The 15,320-nt window shown below is 33.5% G+C and overlaps 1 protein-coding gene across 4 annotated transcripts in view; it reads left to right on the top strand.

Annotated features, from left to right (window-relative positions):
• The first annotated feature begins 3,656 nt into the window (after positions 1-3,656).
• LOC124363257 (fatty-acid amide hydrolase 2-like) overlaps positions 3,657-15,320 on the top strand; it is a 43,270-nt gene continuing 31,606 nt past the window's right edge. For all 4 annotated transcript variants that reach the window (XM_046818463.1, XM_046818460.1, XM_046818462.1 and 1 more), the window contains exons 1-3: positions 3,657-4,055; positions 9,946-10,176; positions 10,961-11,180. In XM_046818463.1, coding sequence (XP_046674419.1) covers positions 4,044-4,055; positions 9,946-10,176; positions 10,961-11,180 — 463 coding nt within the window. In that variant the 5' untranslated portion in view covers positions 3,657-4,043. The remainder of the gene's footprint in view (positions 4,056-9,945; positions 10,177-10,960; positions 11,181-15,320) is intronic.

The raw sequence follows: 15,320 nt of genomic DNA, 5'->3' as shown, positions 1-15,320 counted from the left end.
TAACAAAAACAGTAGAAAGAGGGGTGGTAGTGCTTCAGAAAAGAGGGAAATTTTTAGATGTTCAACTCACTCCTCAAGACAAACAAGACTAAAATTTTAGCCCAAAAATTTTCTATCGATAACTCGAAGACTTCACGAAATTGGTTTTTGCTATCAGGCGATACAAGTACACTGATGAACCCAAGTTGCTGTCAGGCATTGATTGGGCTTGGACATCCTATCAGGTGAGAATGATAAGATTTATTACAGTATGCAATGTCTGCCAGTATCACAAAACTTTTATTATGACCTTCATACCACAAACAAACAAAATCTACAGGGGGAGGGAGTAAAAATTTTACTTTGCTCAAAATTCTGCATTAAACTTTTGAAGCTGTAGTAGTTGTTATACATCAATTACATTTTGTGTACCTCTCGACATCTGGTGATGCAGACATTTTTCTTGATACTCTTGAAAGGTTTATGGAATTATTTCTTAATAGGCTTGTATACAATAGTTGTGGGTGGTGATTTAAATATACCTTTTTTTATAACCAACACATACATAAAAATTCCTTAATATATAATGTATTGTATACAAAACTAAATTGTTTTAATAGCTTACCAGCTAGAGTTGACACGTTATTTATAATGCCTGTAAATTATCAAATTAAATCCTGAGGAATTTTCCTTTTTTTGTTTTCTGACCATGGCGGGACTAAAGTTGATCTGGTGAATTGTTTTGTCGCCAAGTCTTATATTAAAACTTACTACTTTGGCAGACAGATTGGTCTAATAGGATTGGGAGAATCTGATAGTTCATCACCACTGAGTACAATACCAGAGAGGAATTTAGCAATTTGGTCTTCAATAAAGTATTAGATGATATTTATTTCCTATTTTTTTTATAACTATGAAATCTGTTAGTGGACACAACAATAATTGTAACAAAAATATAAAAGTTGGGCATAAGTGACATTGCTCACACATGAAGGATGATTTAATATTTACAAGAGCTTAACTAAGAGTAATCTAAAACTAAGAGTATTTGTGGTTTTTGCGAGGATGAAGAACTTGGAAGTCAAGATGAAGGTTGTGTTGATTATTATACAGTGTATTTTATTAATTTGTACAGTAATTTTGTGTACAGTGATGTACTACAGCAAAAATCTGTTTTGATATCAATATGGAAATTGCCCACAAAATTTGCGAAGTTGCGTGTTTTATAAGTAATATAAATATTATATGCCCATATTTTTCAGATTAACCCTTTGGGGAAGACATATGCGCTGGTTATATACAAAGTGGTTCAAGACTGACTGAATGCCGAGCATAGGTTACAAAGTCTATCTTTAGCCACTCTTTATTGTTTTGGACCGTTCTAGTTCTGAAAGTATCGTTGTCATGGTCTTTACAGGTTCCTTTACTAAGAAGATAATACATTTCATTTTGTTCTGCCACTGGCAGCACTGAATTGTCCACTTGTTTGTTGGAACGTTTCGTCATTGTTTTCTTTGGTTCTTTAGCGTGTTGTTTGTTTTTGTTTAGTTGTGAGATCGTAATGGTGTTTTTGTATATAATATTTACTAATTGTTCTTCTCAAATTGAACAGATTGTAAATAAATAAAATGTTGTTAAAAAACGTGATGGTTGTAAAAAAAATAGTGGGATTCTATTGTTGCTTTGGTATTACACAATGATTACGAATTCAATTCTGTTATGAGTGATAGTGATGGAAGTGTGGTAGACGTAATATTATTTCCCATGCTCCTGTTTACAGATTTGTGGTTTTTGCGAGGATGAAGAACTTGGAAGTCAATATGAAGGTTGTGTTGATTATTATACAGTGTGTTTTATTAATTTGTACAGTAATTTTGTGTACAGTGAATAAAAAAATAAACTTCAAAGGAAACAAGAAGTTTAAGTGAATATTCAGCAAAATCATAAAACATTACTCATATTTTCCTTTCTTTCATTTTAGATATATACATGAACATTTTTATTTACATAAAAATACATGTAATATTTTAGTTAAAGGACAAGGTGTGGCTAGTAAATAACCGGATTGAGGCTGAAAACAAACTTTACAAACAGACATTTACAATTTGATGTTATTCCCATCAATGTACTCTTCCCTACTCGATCTCTACACTGCTCCATGCGAATTTTCCACTTTGCTTAACAGTTCTGCAGTTTATTTTCTGTAACCCTGTTCATGCATGACTCTGTTGCTTTTTGTTTTACTGCTTCAACAGTCTAAAGTTTTGTTCCTTTCAAAGCTGACTTAACTTAAAGGAACATAAAAAATTCCCAGGGGGACAAGTCGGATGAGTAGGGTAAATGATCTTTTAGGGTGATAGATCTCTGAATTATCTTTGTAGAGAGTATAAGGTAGAAGTGACTTTATCTTGAACAAAAGGCCATCAGGTTAGGACTTGGGGTAAGAGTACTCTTACTTTGCCAAATGCCTGCCTTACATCAAGACACGCTGTAGAACAGAATTTAACTTTTCAACAGTTTGCTTAATGTTATTGACCACTCTACATACATTTTCAATTGTAGAATCTCGACGTCTGAATCCAAATTGATTGTAATTGAATCATATTTAGCTGAGTAATCAATGGCTGCAGCTGTCTAAAAAACTAAAATTTTCAGCAAGCTTCGACAGAATTGATACGTAAAAGGCTTTTCGGTCTATATGAAGAAACACGATGAAGTGGTTTGTTATTGTTAATACTACTTCCATTGAGATGGAATGTATTCAAGTCTTAGAACGGCATTGAACAGTAAAGTTAAGAAAATAATTCCTTTTCTAGAGAGCTCTCATAACAACTCTCCCGTAATGAGTTCATAATCAGGAGAACGTTTTTGGTATTAAGCTTCTTATTGGTTCCTGCACTTACAGCGGTGTAAAAGAGCTTATCAGCATTGAAAGCTGTTTTTGCGATTCTATAAATTCCTTTACTGCACAGTTTTTATCATAGTTGTTGTTTAGAGGGGTATGTCTGAACACGTTAAAATGGCTAAAACGAGAACGAGTAGTCAAGAGCACAAAAACACGCCACACCAGCTCAAACGAAACTGGGACACTAACAAAAGAAGACCAATATCGGGATTTCCTGTGCTATCGTGGCATATCATCTGTAACAAACAGATTAATAGAGAATACATTTTAATCCTCTCCAAAAACGTAGTGTTATATACATTTTGTAACATATAACGATGGAAAATTTCTGAAAACCCGTCATCCTTCTAAGCCTTTCTTCGTCAATAACTAACTTTAAACATGACAATCATTTTGAAAATCAAATGCCTCAAACATAGTAAAATCCATTGTACATTCATTCATATCTGTGTCATTATTAACTAATACTTGTTGTAAACCTTTATCCCACAGTGCCATATGTAATGTTTTAATAATTATAAAATAATAACTTAACAAACGTAGGTAGTTAAAGGTAAGATAAACACCAAAAACACAAGATACTGTTAGTTTATATTACAGTTAGGAGTACTTCAATAAGGTTTGGTTTTAGAGACTAAGAGTTGGTTGTATGAAACACGGCTAATGATTGCAAAGGATTAGTAAGTTATAATAGATGTGCTCCTGATGTCTCCCAAGATCTCTATCCAGCAAACCAGTTGGTAGGGAATAGCAACCAGTGCTCAGCTGGCCTTGGGTTTGGTAATGGGTAATGGGGATTGGATTAGATTGGCGTTATTGGATTTAAGTAGGAGGAAGCGTACGTGTTTTTGTTGACTCACTTACACCTGACTTTACTGTTCATTCAAATTTGGATTGTTGTTGAGTCACCTAATAAGTTTATAATATGTTAGGTTATAATGATGAGTATGTTTTTGTAAATGGAACAAATGCAAAGTTAGAATAAAATATCTTAGTGATTCTAAGTTGAACATTAGACTGATCGAATACATTAAAATAATTAGCAAATCCTTGGAATAAACAGTTTAACCAATAAAATATCGAAACTTCAAGATAGCTAAAGGAAATAACAATCTGAAAGTATTACAATTATTTTGTTTGCGTTTTTCAGTATCTAAATATGTCAACCAATGTGAGTTTATACATTTTGTATCTTTTTAGGCTACTAACACTAAGAGCTTTAAGTTATTTTACGTTTTAAGAAGTGATCATGGTTTTTGTCATCAGTTAGTTGGTGCTCATATTAGTTGGTTACTTGCCCATTGAAAGGTTTTGGAGGTTAAAATAATAAATTCTTCAATTCAATATGGACAGAGTACAATGGTTTTTATATTACTTATTGGGTAGGGTACGATAAGCGGACCCGGTTTTTTATATCGAAGAATGTAATCATCGATACCTAATATTCGCATCTCAAATCCTACACTATCAATCGATATAAAAGTATCTATTGTCCTCAATAACAATCATATGTTTTAAATTAAAATATGAATTTAATATTTACAGTGATGAAACAAATTATTATAACCAAAATTAGGAAAACTGAAGACATATTTGCTCCTCTCACAGTTACAGTTGTTTCTTTCCCACAAATTTCATATAATGGGTTTTTCTGTACGAGTCCAACATGTTGAGGTCACAAAAAACATGTCTTATCATCTTTCAAAGCAATGTCGTATAGTTTTCTAAAATTGACTGTCATTTTTAATAATAAAATGTTAGGTACTTATAAATAATTGAATTATATTTGGTATTTATTTACAATACCGTGACCATGAAAAATGGACTTTTTTCATGGGTTAGGCATTTATAGCCTAGTATTATTATCACAGGTGCATATAAACTGGGGGGAAAGTATATTATTGTATTATATTGATGCCTTTCGGGCATTATTGCGTTAAAGATGGAAAATAACCGACAAAATTTTGTCGAACAACACTTGGAGAGTTAAGGATCAGGGGCATCACGTGATCTGGGATTCGACTTTTGCAAGCTCGAGTTAATTTTTTTTTCTAAAAGAGCAAGCAGTGCACAGCACTGCGCAGCGGGCAGGCATCGTTGACAGAATTAACGTACTAGTCAGCATCATTTCAGTAAAATTGCCAGAGATACTGTCAAAAACAGAGTTTTCAGAGGATTTAAAAAAATCGTAACTCCTTTGATTTTTGTTGCCGACGAATTTTTTCTTCACTATTGTTTTCAGGAAAAATTGTAGTTTTCAGGGAAAAAAAAATGAACATACCTTTCCATGGTCACGTTATTGTAAATTGATACCTTATATTTCATTACGAGTATTACTTGAAAGTGTTTACAGCTGTTGATGTAGATTATTTAAGTTAATGGTTCAAAATAATTAATCAGTATCAATTGATTATATCTATGGTTATAATTGAGTAATATTGTTTGCCAATTTCAATATAAAAAACCAGGTCCGCTTATCGTACCCTACCACTTATTACAATCATAAGTACTTTATATATTATGGAATAACAGAACTATTAACACATTCGAGTCTACGCCTATTAACCATTGTTTAAACCCCCGGCCGGCGCTCGAGCGTGACTCGAGCACAGCTTTGCCGATTGATATACGGAGTTGCTCGAGTGATATTCGAGTGCCGTCTGCTGCATTAGAAAGCCAGCTTTAATGGTTAGTTCAGAAAAATTCCGCTAGGCGCTACTACGTCATACCCGCTTGAGGCTTTTGTTTATCCACTGACGTGGCCTGGCGCGTCGTCAGTCTGTCTACGACAACAAACAATTTTTTTAGCATTTGAATTTTTTTGGCAATTAAAATAATTATTTGTAAATATGTATATAGTAAATGCCTTTAAAAACATTGAAATTACTTGTTTTATTTATTTAAAAGTTAGTTTTCAAGTAACACAAGACATGCGGGAGTTTTTATTTTTCTTAAAAAAATGTAAGTTTTGAAATTTTTTAAAAAATTAATTAGATTTTATAGGAATATAGTTTTACACATCAATTTAAAGAGGAAAGATAGAACTTCCATGAAAATATAATACCTTATACATAATATTTAACAGTTTTCTAAAAAAAAAAATCTGAAAAACCAATTAATTTATGCAGACCAGGCTATAAAAACAGCAAATAGCGAGCCAGACTCCAATGTGTTAATCAGTATCAACATATAAAATACAAAATTAAAGTCATATATTTCAAATTAATAGAAGTAGTTTAAATAATTGCGTAATGTCATACATAATTTAAAAAACCATAACCATTAGTAAAACAAAACATTTAGAATGGTGACATGAAAAATGTCGTTTGAATAACTAAGAAAGCGTAACAAACAAAACAAACATCTTGAAACCAAGAAAGAACCCATAAATAATCTTTTACTGTTATTTTGTATAGTTTTCGTGCAGAATATGATAAGGGGACCTGGTTTGTATATTGCTTATTACAATCATGGATACTTTATACTTGAATAACAGAATTATCAATCTATTTATATAAAATACTGAATTAAATTCACTAGTGTTTCATATTAATAGAAATAGTATAAACAATTACGTAATGTCATAAATAATTAAATAAACCATAACCATTAATAAAACTAAACATTAAGATAGGTGACATGAAAAGTGTTATTTAAATAATAAAGAAAACTTAACAAACATCTTGAAAACAATAAAGACACAGTAAATTATCTTTCAGTGTTTTTTTGCATAGTTTTCTAAATATAACTCTTTTTTTTACTTAAAAGAAGTTACTTGCAGAAAAAATTGTGTTTAGAATATGAAAATGCATGTAGAGTTAGTGCAGATTATTTTAGGTATTGTTCAAATAAATTATTATTGGTTGAATGTATCGATACGTGTAATAATTAAATATAGTTTGATAATTTTAATATAAAAAAAAACCGGGTCTACTTATCGTATTCTACACTTTAATATTACTTACTTACTTAAACCTGCCTTTACCAACATGAAAAGCACCAATCCTCTTTTTGTTTGATTTTTTATATTTTTATATATTTTTTAAAATAAGAAGATACCAAATTCCCTTTAACCTTTTGAGTGCCACTGCTACTTCTCCAAGTCATGTACATAAATTACTGTAGGGCCACAGTTTCTTACAATTTAACAAGCTTCTGGTAAAAAACTGATGTTAGTCTGAAGAAACCCCAAAAAGAATCGCCGATGAAGAAGCTCAAAACAAACTATCTACATTGTTTCACATCAGATGCCTAGACTACAAAATATAAAATTGTAGTTTAATCTAGGTGAATAGGTATTCTCGTTGAAACAATTATAAATTCTGATGTTCCATAACATCCAACGTGATCTAACGTTGGCAAAGTTGGATGGTCTGGGATGTGATCTGAAATTGAGAAAATACCAATTGGAAATGTTCCTCACCACTAGTGTGGGCTTCGGTGGCGCCCTAGGCCACCCCGCACTTCTGGAAAAAAAATCATCCCTCTAATAATAGTACCCAAATTTAAGCTCAGACTGTGAGCCCTTGTTAACTGTTTATATTCACAATATCTACATATGTATTTATATAAGCATAACAACAAATAGTAGATAGGGACATAATGGCGTCCTTCTTGTTGACATTGTTCCATTTTGGGAGGTAGAAAACAAGAATCACTTATCATAATGAAATTTTATTTTCACTAGAAGTCAAATGAAGTTTATTCTTTGTAATAATGTAATTGTTTTGTCCGTGTTAAGTAAAACTTTTTCAAAAATAGTGGCCTCTAGATAATACCAAACTACCATTTTGTTTTGTAAATCTTTAGTTACTTCATGTTATTTAATATTATTTTTAGAAAGGTTAACATTTTTGAAAATTTGATAAAATGAAGTAGTTGAAGAGCCTTTTGCACATTTAAAATGGTAATGAAAGCAACAAAAAATTACGCTAAGGAGTACAAATAAAAGAAGTTTAAAATCTATTAAAAAGTATCTTATTACATTTTAAAACAAAATTCATGGGAATTACATGTTTTACAAATTTTAATTTCAATATATTTTTTTGGTGTGACATTGTTTGAAACAGGATTAATGCAAAGTGCAACACCACAGGTAGAGCACTCGTACAAGGTGTGCTTCCACTTTCTTGGTCTCTCCTGCGTGTGCACAGGCATGGCACTTCCTTTGGATATTGCTGTTTTATCTTTCACTTTGAGACAGGAAGTAAAGACCAGATGTACGCAGTGGGTACTTATCACCCACTGGAGTGACAAGTCAGTTTTGGGCGGGTGATCTGTGCCCTTTCACTGAAGTGCATCTCTAAGGTTAGTCTTATGAGACTAAGTGTAAAGTTCATGAGTGGTTTATTACCGGGAAGCAAGGAGTGGACACTGCAATACTGACCACTCTGCTCATTGGCTAGCCTTATGGATGTTTTTACAAAAACACAATGTTAACAAACATCATATGACGTTCATACTCTTTTGGGCCTCTTATACAGAAGACATCATGATGTCCATACTCATTTTGTTGAGTTTTGACGGATGTATTAAATGGCTAACCATATTATTACACGTTAACTGCTACCTTAGAGTACACAAAAAATTCAAATTTACATTAAAAAGTAAAAGAAAAGAAAACAATGTATTTTCTGTCCATTCTGAAACAATAGTTAGTAGTATATGCACTCATGACTCTAACCTTAACATTGAATATGCATAAAAACAACACTCACTAGCACTACAAAGGAAAATAACATTGACTATTATTAATTGACTATGCAACTAAATCCAACCAACTAGAAAAACTAACATTAAGATGCTCAATGAAGTTGTGCAGTAGCCAACTGAACTGAATTAACTAAGAAAAACCATGAATAATCTTCACCATGGAGGTAGAAATTGGGACCAAAATGATAAAAAACAGAAAAAAGTTGAGGGTATAAGTAAGGCGAAGTTTGACTGAGTAAATTACTACTAAAGAGAAATGTTGATTTTTTTACTCCAGGGAATTCTTGAAATTAATTTTGATAATTGTGCAAGGGGATCTATTCCAGGCTTTTTAAAAGCTTCTCGGAAGCATTTGCTAAAAAAGCTCCGGAGTGGTTACCTTTTTTAGACAAGACAAAGAATTGTTAATATGTGAAAGCTGTATGATAACATCTTAGTGCTCGCTGTGAAAGTGTGTGACATTTCCATAGTTACAAAGCAGCCCACTACCATCTGGTCTAATTATGTGCTGCCTCAATTTGAGCATTCCGTAATATGTGTTGGGTGATTTTAACAGCTACCACAAGCAATGGAATTACTCCATGGATGATGAGAACGATAACCATCTTGCTAATTGGGCTTGAAATAACAACTTGTCCTTAGTAGGACAAGTCTACATATTGGTCAGCTCAGCGTGATGGTTATTCAACAGAGTTGTGTTTCTGCTCGTCTGCTCATTCATCTAACCCAAAGCCAGTGATCGTGAAGGTCTTTGTTACCTTCCCTCATTCCCAACATAGAACTGTTCTTCTACCAGTCAGAATACAAATTCCTTATTTTCCTCGATTTATGTGGAATTTCAGTACAGCGGATTGGGAAACCTATCAATCTAGGTAGAAGGAGAGTATCAGATTAACTCCTGTATCAATTAAGAATTATGCTTGTCTTGTACACAGAAAATGGTACATATCAGGAGTGTGATGATCTTTATACTAAACTTAAAATCACTGGAGATCCTGACTGCCTTGAAATTTCCAGGCTATATAATCATGAAGAGCTTAACGCCGGTAGGCCTATTAGCATTTTACAAACAAGCAAAGCTGCTGGTATAGACGAGATATTCCCTGAATTTTTAAAGCATTCAAACCATAAAGTAAAAGAGTTTAATTCAGCGTATCAGTATTTTATTTTTCTGTAAAAGGAGGACAAGAAATGAAAGCATGTTTACTATCTAAGTTGTAGCCCTTTTTCTAGGCAGTAAAATAATTTGTTGGAATCATTAGATAAGGTGCTACTCTGGTTTGTATGACATAATTAAAATTATTATGAAACTCAAAATTTACTATGCTTATCGGTAATTTGTTTTTCAGAAAAAGGAGAAAAAGAAATCAAGCTATGAAGCGAAGAAAGGTACGAAGAGAAGTCGAATGGGCTGCCTCCGTTGGATGCTCTGGTTGATCCATTATATCTTGGACTCTCTGGTGGACTTCATCTTCAAATTCATATACGATGATGCCAACCGGAAATTGTTGATACCAGTCAAACATTCTTTCCTGGTCGAGAGTGCTACTGGTCTGGCTGAAAAAATTAGGAATAAAGAGGTGGGATGTATAATTAAAATAAATAGTAATAACTAGCTAGAGTAGCCGCACCAAAATAGTCTGATGGCATTTGAAGCAGTGTGTCACATCGCTGCCAACCTCCAGCTGTTTCTGCTGTAGCATGGCTATGGTCATATAACCCACTTTCTGTTTGATTTACATTTCGTCTGAAAACAAATGAATAAATCATGTATACTTATATTTGTTTGTGATGATGTTTGTTTATTGCTACAGATGTTGAGATAAATCAATAATTTTCCCTGCACACATAACTGACAACAGTGATAGGTGCAGAGTGTAGAGTGAGGATTCAGATGCACCAGCCACTATCAGACTTTTTTTGTGCAGGTTGCTTCAACAATGTTGCTTTGCCACGGAATGAAATAAATGAACTATGTAATAATTTTTTATTGTTTTATTGTGTTCAAGTTCTTAAGTGATGACTATATCATATATTTACTACACGTGTCAATCAGTTATATTTTTTAAGTTACAAAAGTCAACTCTTTTTAATCAACATTATATGTTAATGGAACAAATGAAATTAAATCTTAATTTCCATATTGCAAAATCATCAGGCTGTTCTAAAAACTAACTAAAGAGCATGCTATGGACAAGCTAGGAGCAACAACAACTGATGCCTCTCAACTGTGACTGTTTGATATGCAGATGCTATATTTGTACAAGTATGCAGATACTGCATGGATTTAGTTTGTCAGTAAATGTGTCTGTTTCTTCAAGAGTTGACAGTGTATTATGCAATATATTTTTATGTATTCTTTAGCTCTCGTCGGAGAAGTTGGTCCAGGCCTGCATAGATCGTATAGTGGAGGTGAACGCAGACCTCAACTGTGTAGTAGACTCCAGGTTCCAGGAGGCACTGGCAGAAGCTCGGGGTGTGGACCAATTCCTAGAGTCTACATCTCTATCAGTTGACGAGCTCCGACGTGACAAACCCTTTCTCGGAGTCCCTTTCACGTCCAAAGAGAGCACTCATGCTTCAGGTGCGTAATCATAGTTTGAGATGAGTCTGAAACATAATAAAAAAGTAAATACATTTTACTACGTATTTTTTATGTAGGAATACATTTTTTATAAAAAAATAAATTTATAGCTGTATGAAAATTCTTTTATCAGAGTCTGAATAAATGAGATCTATTCTAAGCATTCTCATCGGCCATGAGAAGTAGCATTCTTTGAACTAGCATTCTTTGAGGTTGTGTGATCATCGGTGTGACATGTTCATTATGCAACCCCCGGTAGAAATCCACCATGCGTACTACACAAAGCAATACTGCCAACATAATGACCTAGTTCTTAATGAGAGCAAAACACAACAATGAATATGGAAAGGCCGAAGAACCAATGACTACTATGGCTTACCTGAAATAATCCAAGATAATGAAGCCAAGTATCTCGGCATAACAATAGATAACAATCTCTCTTGGAACTCACACATTGATGGTCTTTGCAGCAAGCTCAACTCTAGTATCTATGCCCTTAAAAGAATAAAAAGTACTTATAACAATGATACTACCAGGACAGCATACTTCTCTCTTTTTGAATCTCATCTGAGGTACGGACTACTCGTGTGGGGCAACTCCTCAGTAAGAAACAGGGAGCGGGTTCTGGTTCTACAAAAGAAAGCAATTCGAATTCTTGCGGGACTGACTCCTCAAGACTCATGCCGTCAGGCATTTGGAGAACTAGCGATCTTGACAGCTGTCTCACTCTACATCTGCGAGACCATCTGCTTCACAATAGCTCAGAAACCTGACCAGCTAGGTGACACACACAACTATGACACCAGAAATGCCTATGACTATGCCCTCCCCACACACCACCTGACCCTATTTGAAAAGAAACCTACATACATGGGGAGAAAACTTTTCAATCAACTTCCAGAGGACCTCAAGAGACGCAGAGATGAGAAGTACCTCAAGACAGCACTTAAGGCCTGGCTGCTGCAGAAACCATATTACACTCTAGAAAAATTTTTAAATACCTGATTGTACAACTAAATTATATTGACACAATTCTGTACTCCATGTATACGAATAAAGATTTCTGTATTCTGTGTAAGCGAGCATGACCACTTGAAAGGTTTGCTTGCACAAGCCGGGAGCAACAAACATGTCACAGATGAGATGCGTCTGTGAAGTGTATAGTGTCAGATGACCTTTTGGCTTTGTAACAATCAATCCACAGTGGGTGAGATACATCTCTCGTGCCATTTCATTATTTATCCATTTACTACAGTACCTCCTAAAGTAAAGTCTTCAAATTTTATCTCAGGATTTTGTTGAAAGTGTAGTAAATGATTTATGTAGTCACTAAATGGATATTGTAAGGTAATGATTGACGCTATTCTGTATTTATACTATATGTGTACATTGTATGAGTTTTGAATTAAGTTAATTTGAATTGAAATGAATTAAATAGTAAAGTAATGGTTTTTTCAAATAAATAAACCGATAAAACCGAGTATCGAGCAACCCTACAGAATATGTGAACAGAACCAAGAGAAAACTACATACCAAGTTAGGAACTTATTATTATTATAGAGGTGTCATTAGGCACTGATCAGTTGCACATCACTGCAACCAGTTGTGGTCTACTACAAGCATGGCAAGATACTTATGTTTGGTTTCAGCGCTCTTAAATGGTTTCGGTCTTACCTCTCTGACAGATCTCAATATGTAGAGATAAAACACTTATCAAAACAGAACAAAATTATTAAAGCCTCTTCTCATTGTAATGCTCTAAGGTTTGGTGTACCCCAAGGGTCTATTTTAGGACCACTACTGTTCCTGTGTTACCTGGGTGGCATAGATAAGGTTTTGGCACATGAGCCAAATAGTGAACTGTGCCTATATGCCGATGATGCAAATCTAGCTATGTCATCAAGATCTCTAGAAGAATTAGAAATTCATACTTTTATTGAATTAGAAAATATTGGCAATTATTTAAAAAACCACAATTTAATATTAAATTCAAAAAAGACAAACTTTGTAAAATTCAAAACACCGCAAAATAGAACGTTGAAGGGACCTACAATAGTCTGTGATTCATTCGAAATTGAACAGAAAAAAAGCACAAATTTTTTAGGTTTAACAATAGATCATCATTTGAATTGGGATGAACACATTCATAAGCTTTTAATTAAAATAAATTCTGGGGTCTATGCATTACGGAGAATGAGTTACTACAGTGATCTAAAAACGTTGAAAAATTTATTATCTGTGATTCATTCGAAATTGAACAGAAAAACAGCACAAATTTTTTATGTTTAACAATAGATCATCATCTGAATTGGGATGAACACATTCATAAGCTTTTAATTAAAATAAATTCTGGGGTCTATGCATTACGGAGAATGAGTTACTACAGTGATCTAAAAACGTTGAAAAATTTATATTTCGCTTATGTTCATTCTCATATCTCTTTTTGCATAGCCCTTTATGGTTCAACTAAACAAATAAATATGGAAAATATATTAAAACAACAAAAAAAGGCAATACGGATAATGCTGAAGATGAAATATAATGATTCAGCTAAAGAACATTTTAAACATTTAAACATTTTTACAGTTTATGGACAATATATTTTTGAATCAATCCTTCTAGCAAAAAATCAACAATTAAATTTAAATTCTAAGACACCCAGTCACCATTACAACACTAGAGCAAAACACGAGATTATTCCGAACCATAAGTTGAAGTTTTTTGAAAAAAAAACCTACATACATGGGGAACAAATTTTTAAAATACATCCCACAAAACATAAAAACTGAAAGTGGCTCTAAGTTCAAAAAAAATCTAAAAGAGTACCTAATCAACAAAGCCCTCTATTCCATTGAGGAACTATCCACCTCTCTTTATAGTTTCTAAGATGCTTGCAATTAAGTACTAGCTGTACTTAACATTGTAAATATTATTTAGGTAGTATTTAGAACTTTGACACTATTCATTGTATCACATGTGCATAAAAATGAATAAAGAATTTTGAATTGAATTGAATTGAATTTGCCATTTCTTTGGGTAGCATTGTAACCTTGCCAAAGTGGCTGAAACTTTTACAAGAGGCTGCTTCACACGAGCAAACAATGTGTGCTGCTGACCTTCTTATCTTATGTTGATGATAGTGAGGCTACAATGTCCAGTTAAGAGGATTGTCAGGCTAGGCTTGTTAGGTCCTCCTTGCTAAGAGAGAGTATTTGGTTCTTTTGCAGGAGTACCTGATGAGCAGTTTTGCTTGTATGTTGCCTGGTGTATTTTACCTGACCTTATACTTGTTATCTTCCCACTGTCTGATTTTCATTACCTGTCCAAGCAACGGCTCTGTGCCCAAAAATAGGAGAGACACTCCAGCTTTATCCAATTTGTCAGCCTACTCATTCCCTTTTATACCAACATGAGCTTACATCAGTGCAATGTTTAAATGATTGTCCTTTGCCAGCGTTTTCAGTCTGGTAATGCATTGCAGCGTGTCTTCGACTCACAGACTTTGGCTATTCCCAGTTATTGCAATTCATTGCAAATTTATGTACTGTGCTGGTTCCAAGTGACAAAATAATAATCAAAGCTGTGTTGCCCATTGTGTTGACATTTTCTCAACTGGTTTCAATTTCGCCTTCATTATCAAAGTTATTTGAGAAGGCAGTGTACCAAAAACTTGTAGATCACTTAGAAAAGTATAATCAGTTTGATAACGAGCAACATGGTTTTCGTAAAGGTAAATCAACTATATACCACCTTTATAAATTTCATAGAGTCTTCAATTGTCATTGAGGAAAAATATATAGTGGCTGGAATTTACATGGATCTATGCAAAGCATTTGATAGTATTTCACATTCTAAAATGATGAGAAACAGGAATTTGAAATGGGTTTAGTCTTATTTATCTTGTAGAAAGCAATATGTAGAAATACTTAATATCGAAAGTCGTCACATCTTCAAATATCGGTCAAATTCACAGGTAGTTAAATACAGTGTACCTCAAGGGTCTATTCTTTCATTAATTTTGCTACTTTAAAGATATACAGAAACGTCTAAGTAAACTAAGACATATTAGACCCAGCTGTGTCTCTAAAAAGACAATTCTAATCTAATCATGTCTTCAAAGAAAGGGACAGAATTAGAGAT

This window comes from Homalodisca vitripennis, chromosome 5 (genome assembly GCF_021130785.1).
Source record: "Homalodisca vitripennis isolate AUS2020 chromosome 5, UT_GWSS_2.1, whole genome shotgun sequence".
NCBI classification, from domain to species: domain Eukaryota; kingdom Metazoa; phylum Arthropoda; class Insecta; order Hemiptera; family Cicadellidae; genus Homalodisca; species Homalodisca vitripennis.
This window is presented reverse-complemented; position numbering and strand designations above follow the sequence as displayed.